General features: G+C 48.6%; 1 protein-coding gene across 1 annotated transcript in view; it reads right to left on the reverse strand.

Moving 5' to 3' along the window:
- Positions 1 to 7,732, reverse strand: part of usp20 (ubiquitin specific peptidase 20) — a 17,761-nt gene extending 10,029 nt beyond the window's left edge. The window contains exons 1-13 of the mRNA XM_084442277.1: positions 7,633 to 7,732; positions 7,007 to 7,114; positions 6,634 to 6,687; positions 6,391 to 6,453; positions 6,076 to 6,213; positions 5,809 to 5,911; positions 4,969 to 5,038; positions 4,630 to 4,743; positions 4,396 to 4,474; positions 3,142 to 3,664; positions 2,916 to 3,059; positions 2,649 to 2,761; positions 274 to 446 (exon numbers count right to left, since the gene is read on the reverse strand). Of these exons, the coding sequence (XP_084298403.1) occupies positions 274 to 446; positions 2,649 to 2,761; positions 2,916 to 3,059; positions 3,142 to 3,664; positions 4,396 to 4,474; positions 4,630 to 4,743; positions 4,969 to 5,038; positions 5,809 to 5,911; positions 6,076 to 6,213; positions 6,391 to 6,453; positions 6,634 to 6,687; positions 7,007 to 7,087 (1,655 nt within the window). The 5' untranslated portion in view covers positions 7,088 to 7,114; positions 7,633 to 7,732. The remainder of the gene's footprint in view (positions 1 to 273; positions 447 to 2,648; positions 2,762 to 2,915; positions 3,060 to 3,141; positions 3,665 to 4,395; positions 4,475 to 4,629; positions 4,744 to 4,968; positions 5,039 to 5,808; positions 5,912 to 6,075; positions 6,214 to 6,390; positions 6,454 to 6,633; positions 6,688 to 7,006; positions 7,115 to 7,632) is intronic.
- Between the last annotated feature and the right edge of the window lie 304 nt (positions 7,733 to 8,036).

An 8,036-nucleotide genomic window follows, 5' to 3' on the forward strand; every position in this document is an offset into this window, starting at 1 on the left:
ACTTCACTTTCAAAAAGTGAAAACACCTTTTTCAGTTCAGTAAAGATAAGTAAGTTCATGTGAGATCGTCAACAGAGAACCAAAAATTAAGTCAGATGAACGTATGTTTTGAAGTGAACATCATATTTTCAGATAAGTGTGGCAGAATATTTTAGTGTGGCAGAATATTTTGGTTTAGCAAGACTTCTGCCCTCTGTTCATGGTGCGGGAGAGCCTACACTCTTGCCCCCTATACCCCACCCCCGACCCCTGCCTTGACCTCTGAACCCTGACCTGCGTATGGAGTCCATGATGTAGGAGATCCAGCCCTGGGAGCCGTAGGCGTCTGGGTAGACTCCTGTCTTGGCAGGGAGGTTCTGATGGATGGAGGAGTGGAGCTTAGCCAGGTCCTCCTTCCCCGGGATGGGCAGTGACAGGTCCTGGAACGTCTCCACGGTGGTAGACACCTACCACACGGATAATACACTTATACTGAATACAACATGGCTGTCCACTATTAGAGTGCACTATTGGACTTCTCTATGTGAGTACTACCTATGGGCCACGATGCTCGAGAGCCACTGGTTCTCAAGGCTACTTAGGATCAATCCCAATACCCTAGGATCAATCCCAATACCCCCCCTTAGGCCTAGCCCCTAGTTTTGGAGTGTCGTCAACTGGGTAGCGGCACTTCAGAATGGAGCCACAAGGGATAGGGGTTGAAATCTTCACCTAAGAAATGGGACACCACTCGCTACGTCTTCAATCGGAATTGTATTAGTTGCCTGATATTATGTGGAGTTCCTGGAACATGATTACTATTATTATAGTGCAATTCTGACCACATTTCAGGACAGAACAAGACAGATTAATCTATAGAGCAGCCAGGAAGCATGTTTTAACATTGGCTATTAACGTTAGTCCTGCCCATAGAAATGCACTGATATCAGAGGAGCAAGAAAGAGCAGACCAGTTGCTGCTGGATTATTTTTCAGGCTTCATACACGGGACATGGTATCAACTGTACTGTCACTTAAAAATCGTTGATTACTCAAAGTTCTGATTAGTTTAGATTTAACATGCACAGTAACCCACAAGAGTACCCTGGGACGACAAAATGCAGTTACACCGAAATGAAATTGACATCGTGAATAGTGATTTTTCTGAAACACTTGTCATAACAATCTGATGACATATCCCTTTGCATCTACAAAGCTCGATTTGGAGGGCTGTTTGAACGTCCACTAGCCCTCGATATGCCCCCTAGCCCTAGAAGCTAAAAGGAATGGGACACACTACCCTACCCGGGAACACGCAAAATGTAGGGGTAGGACCAAGGGCTAGGGCTAAGGAGGGGTATCGGGATTGGGCCTTACTTACTTACTATGCGAGTACTCTCTGAGGTTGAGCCTACTAGCGTGTAGCGTCCTGAATGAACTATGAACTACCAGTGCATACACGGCTGCATGTCTCCCATAGCTGCCTGTCTGCCTATTTGACCTGAGACAATTTGGGAGAACCCAAACATTATAGGTCAGGGCGGGGTCTTCAACCTTTTCACCCAGGCCATCAGTCAAAGGGACAGGGAAGAATTTTTACAGCTCACTTATCTGGCCGGGTGATTACTGTTTTTTTGCTTCCCTCTGGAATATGTAGGGGTGGGTCGTATGCCCACCTCCCTTGTTCTCTGTAAAGCGCATTGTGTTTCCTCTCGGTATGAAATGCGCTATACAAATAAAGCTTTGATTGATTGATTGAAAGCAGGGCCCACCCATCATATGTTTGCATAAAAATACATTATGTAGGCTAACTCAAATCACTCAATGTCATAGTCTCTGCATGATTAATTAACTAATGAGAGCATGAGAGCAATGAGTATTATATTGACCATTCAAAGTTAGGGATTATCATAAATTAATCTGCGTGAGCCTTTCATTAAAGAAATCTGATTATCAATGTGTTCAGTTCTGTAACTCTGGATGTTGTCATCACTCGCTCGCCTATTGGCAGACATCACCTGCTCTGCCTGTTCACCCCTCTGCTCTGAGAAGTCTGCCCAGTCTTGTTTGTTATTCTGTTCTTCAACATTGCAAATGACACAATGATGTGAAACTAACCTTGAAACTAACACTGACACTTATCTATCCTGCTGAAAAGCTCCATCAACAGCGGACGAGTTTTTCGCATTTCTATCTATGCTGATGTCAGCCATCCGTTTAACATCAAACACCCCAGACTGCAGGGTTTCCCCTCTGGGTTTTGTCAGGGGGGTGGTAGGCCCCCCCGAAACTGCTAATGTTGCCGCAGGACGGACAAGTTTCTTTCTTTTTTTTCGCGGGAAAGGCATGTCATGGATACAAGGTGTCAACAGTGGATAAGATGGACTGTGCAAGACAGGCCTACAGTAAAATGAACAGTGCAACAGAGAAACCTGTATTTGTTTGGGTAGTTAGTTGGATAAAACAAAATTTAGGCCGGCCAATAGCACACAGGTGCGGATATTTTCAAAGATTTTAGCATACTGCACTTGAGAACTGTAGCATGCAAAGCCATTACATCCCCCTCAATGTGTAATAAGACAGTAATATTGCAACTATGACTGTTGTGACTGGGTTCCTGTGTGAGTGAGTGGCGCCCCCTGGTGCTCTCTGTGGTGCGCAGCAGCTCACCCTGTCACAGGTCAGACACTGAACCAGACTGAGGATGGAGCCGTCAAAGATGTCGGAGATGACACTGCGGTAGCGAAACTGCTTCTTCTTCTTACCTCCCAACAGGAGCTGGGCTGGAGGAGACAGGACGGAGAGAGAGAGAGAGAGAGAGAGAGAGAGAGAGTAAGACTGAGATCGACTGTGTTAAAGACAGACCGTCAGAAATGTATATAGAGAGAGAGAGTTTGAGTGTGAGCATGTGTGTGTGGTGATCAGTGACTCTGGTACCTTTCTTGAAGGAGTAGACTGGGGGTGCAGAGCGCAGGGGGCTAGATCGCGGGGGGCTGGAGGACAGTTTGGGGCGGAGCTCCTGGATGGAGCGGGCCGGGCTGCAGGGGCGGGACTGGGGGCGGGTCATTGATGCCTCGTTGTCTGGAAGGAGGGAGGAGCCCCGTTTGCCTCTTTTGCCAACTTGCATTCCATAAAAACCATGGTCCCTATTCCACTACCATACCTGGAATGTTGTTGCTCTGCGCTGTCCCTTGTCCGTCGGTCTGGCTCTCTCTCGGACTCTGCGCCTGGTTCTGGGCCTGAGGGCTAGGGGGGGTCCCCTCCGCCTCCTCGGCCCCCCTCTCCGGAGCCACACCCCCGGCCGCCGTGTCCACGTCGGCGTCCTCGTCCATCTCCTGGGACCCCCCGTGGAGGGGCGAGCCGGACACCCTCCTCTCCTTCAGCCTCTCCTTCTCCGAAATCAGCCCCGTCCCCGCGGGCCCCCGGGCCCCTCCCCCCCCCGGCCTCGCCCCCACACACTCGTCCTGGATCAGCAGCTCGGCGTCCCCGGGGGCGCCGCCCTCGCCGCGGTCGCTGCTGGAGCCGGAGTCGCAGGACAGGAACTCGTCCTCGGAGGGGGAGCGGTCGCCGTCCCCGTCGCACCCCTCCCCGGCGCCGAGGCACCCTCCCCCCCCGCCCTCGGCCAGAGGCTCCTTCAGCTCCTCGTGGAGCTGGTCCATCAGGCAGCGCAGGAACTCCTGGGTGTCCTGGAGGGAGACGCGGGGAGACACGGAGAGGGAGGGCGTCGGGTTAAACTCTGCCCACAACATGCAGGAAGGAGACGGAGGGAGAGAGGGGGAGGATTCAGGGATTCCTTTCACAGAGATGCACAAAAGTGTGTGTGTGTGTGTGTGTGTGTGTGTGTGTGTGTGTGTGTGTGTGTGTGTGTGTGTGTGTGTGTGTGTGTGTGTGTGTGTGTGTGTGCGTTCAAACATGTCGGTCTACTGCAAATCATAGCGACAGAGGATGGGAGTGAGTGTGTGTTCTTTGCAGACACAGAAGCCATTGTTGTGTGTGTGTGTGTGTGTGTGTGTGTGTGTGTGTCTGCTGGTGAAAGGAGGTATAGCACAAGGTCAATCAACAGATCAAGTCCACCGCCGGCACGTCTTGGCACTATTCAGCTGTAACTGTGTATTTCATTATTCTCCACGGCAATCGCCAATAAACCAGTTCTTCCACACAAGGCAACAAGGCAGATAAGGTAACGCTGTCATTAGGCTGAGCCTACGTTAGCTGGCTCATCTCACAGTCCTCCTCACACCCAACTTTGAGGTGACAGGAGCTGCCACGATGAGTAGGCACTCAAGCAACACATGGGAGGGATCATTTAGGCATTGGGGACAACAGGGTTAGGTCAGGGGTTGGGGGTTAGGGGTTAGAGAGGCGTGTGTGGTCGGTGGCGTGGCTCGGTCCCTACCTGCTGGGAGCTTGCCCCTACCTGCTGGGCGTAGCCTCGGAACATGGGGTTGACCAGTTTGATGCCGTGGGACAGACTGGTGGGCACCACGTAACTGGGCCTACAGGGCGGAGGGAGAGCAGGCTGAGGAAGGCTTTCGTAACGCAGACACGGAGCGGCAGCGCCGGGTTCAAACGAGGGTTCAGTCCGACAGGGGTAAAGGATGAAAATAAATCTTTTTTACGGCTTCGCACCGCGATAAGATGGCCGGTTTACCGTTTCTTGTGCCAGAGTTCAGAGATGAGCTTCTGGTAGCTCTTACAGAGCGCAGGCTTCTTATCTGTTCTCACCAGCCCACTGCAGTCCAGGAAGAACTGCGTGAGAGGGGGACTGGAGAGGAAAGAGAACAGAGGGAATACAGAGAAGAACACACAAAGTTTAAAAAGAGGAGACAGGGAAACGCAATCGGTGTTTGTTATAAGGCTGAAGTTAAAGGGTTAGGTTTCACTTTGGCGTTGTCACACCTATCCTTGTGCTTTGCCATCTCATCATGACGTCAGCCAGTAACAGTTGGCAACTGGGCTACTGGGGAAATTAATCAGGAAATGACCTCACCAGTTGGACAGGGCTTGAAGAGCAGCGTTCATGTAACAGGAGTTACCAATGTTCTTCATCCCTGTCAACCCTTATGGAGGAGCAGACCAGAGCAACATGATTTTTCAAGGTGCCCACCCACATCCATTGTATGACCAAAACGGTGGTAGGTGGTAGAGCAATTACCAGACTTTCTCAAAAGTGCTAGTTTTGTCAAAGTTTTTATCTGAACCATTGTATATGATCATAAGTAACCTTAAAACAGGGCTAAACATGATTTTCCCTTTACTACTCCTTTAAAGCTACATGAGATAACTTGGCACTTTGGCAGCCCCTCGGGTCGTGATAAATTGGCACTGCGTTTTAAGAACCATACTTCCCACAATCCCCCACTCACTCGCTGTAATGATGGGAAAAAAATGATAACAAACGTGCGTGGCGCAGACTGGATTGGAAGATTGTAGCTACTTTGTGGAAGGATGGCTTCAATGCAGGTAAATACCGGTCTTCTTTCTTTTATGTGCATGTAGATACATTTGCGGGGCAAAGTGTTTGTTGTCTTCCTGATATTGTGACACGCAAAACGTGTCACTTCCATTTCCACCCAAGATTTCCCGCCAGTGTACTAGCCAGTACACCGAAATACTAAAATAATAAACTCACAGGGTCTCATGCAGTCTCATGTCACGAAAATGATTTTTGGGGTCTTGCTAAGGCCAATTCATAAACGAATAGCAAGTAAAGGTGAATATTGAACTATAAAAAGTTATCTCATTGAGCTTTAAGCAGGAGAGATAGAGTTTCTAGGAGAGTTGGGTTGTTGTACCCAAGAGTATACATCTCTATGGAGTCTGTCCTCACCTCTGGGTTTGAGCTCATCTTCCTCTGACTCGGACCCCTCCTCTTCTGCCACAGCAATAGGCACCGCCTTCAATGGGTGACCTGCAGTGTGCTGCACTGCATCCTGGGAAAATGAGTTATCATAAAATAAACAAATTATTAAAGGCTAATTCTGTCTCTTCCTGTGGATAGCCAGTAAAATGAACCTGTAACGTATGTAAGTTCAACACTTAAATAAGTATAGATCAGAGTTGAGTGAGTTGAGCTGACCTTGGTTCGAGCCCGTACCTGCTCCATGGTTCTGCAGTGGTGGTGGTTGGAGGACACCGGCACCACAGGCCTCTGGTCCAGAAAGACCTCCCGCTCACACACATAACACCATATCCTGAATGTGGTCAGGTTCACTGTCAGGTTGTGCTTCTCCGTCTAGGGAAGTGAATAACGCAAGCATATACAGACACAAGCATATACAGACAGACACACACACACACACACCCACAGACACACACACAAGGTTAATGATAGCCTTAATTCAGGGATTGTTGTCTGAACATGGAGAAGCAAGGTAGCAGGAGAGAAGGCTGCAGCCTGAGTAGAGCTCACCTGAGCATGTTGGGTGCTGTGATCTGAGAAGGATTCTCCACAGCCGACATATGGGCAGTCACTCTGACCAAGAGAAACACATCAAGTTAATAACTGACAAGATCAAATGGAACAGGAATGCTCAATGTTAAATCAGTGGTTACTTCAAGAAGGGGAGGAAGGATGTATGGTAAAGTATCCAAACAGAAGACACAGACGGTATAGATCATTATAACTAACACAGGCAGACAGGGTCTTCTTTACCTGCAGACAGGCCCAGAGATTGGGGCCTCCAGCTCCACATGACTGGCATGTTCCCTTCAGGAAGAGACAGGGAGCCAGGTTACACTCTGAACAGTCTCTTGAAACCCAGATCCAGATCTCACATGAGTGCTGACCTCTCTGACCTCTGTCTACAAGACACTACACCCTCAGAGACAGCACTGTTGCACTCCCAATATGATTTATGCAACAACTGAAACGTTAGAATAACATCTGACACCCTGTAAGAATGACACAGTAACCTCCAATGCATTGAGATCCAGACTTTGAACGGGATAAATTACATCCATCGCATTGCCATGTAGTGTAAACTTGCAACTTTGTGTATGAAGCCTATTATACAAACTGATCATACCTTCGATTTCTGCAGAAGTTCTTCCTTGGTGACCTCTCCTATGGAATCCAGGTGAGGACAATTGTCCCCCTGATCAGACATATTTAATCAATGTCTTCTGATGCAGATCTATTAAAGACAAAGGTGGGTGTGTTACATGGACGCCTGCAAAGCATGACATTATAACGGTAACATAACAGGATGTCTATGAAAGGTTAGGGGTACAAAATGGGCGTGCGGGGAGGATTAGCCTAAGTATCATCACCATCGCTCCTGTCATTCGAGTGTGTGCGTGCGTGCGTTTGTGTGTATTTTTGCGTAGCCGCCTCCCTACACGGTGTGCTGTGTGTCTGACTGTATGGCAAATAAAGATGTGTTTGTTTGTTGTCATCATCAGCAACAATAACAATAACAATATCCACATGGTATCCAACCATCAACACTAACAGCATGTTAAGAACGATGAAGAGAAGACGCATTCCCCGACCAGCAAATGATGCTTTGCTGAGAAAAGTCCGCTAGCTGATCCACCCACAAAATATGACAGCTCTGCAGCAAAGGCCCGGTTTTTCCACTGCGATCTTACGTTAACATCAGAAATAGATGGTGACAATGTCAGCAAACCATTGTAAGGGAATGATATTTACCAACACCAATCGACGTCAAAACGGCATGCAGACACGTTCATTTTAAAGTAAACGGGGTGCTGAAATAAATAATGTAGCTATCTAGCAAGTTGGCCTGGTAGCTAATGTAAACCTAGCTCTCTGGTAGCGGCTAGTGTAGCCAAAGAGTATAGGAATGCCAAGGGGGGACACTCCATTGACCCTGCTATGGAACCAATACGTCCAGCTCGCCATTTTGGACTGTCAAGTTGATAAGGCAAGCTATGCTGCACAGTTAAGGCTTATTAATGGCTCATTTATGCTCGACATAAAGAACGCCGACGGATACGGACAGAGCTGCGACCATTTAGTCCGTATTTTGCATGTCTTCTGAAAGCTAAAGGATACGGGCGAAATGGAGCAGTACGAGGGCCTTACCACCGGAA

This window comes from Borostomias antarcticus (genome assembly GCF_949987555.1).
Source record: "Borostomias antarcticus genome assembly, chromosome: 8".
NCBI classification, from domain to species: Eukaryota; Metazoa; Chordata; class Actinopteri; order Stomiiformes; family Stomiidae; genus Borostomias; species Borostomias antarcticus.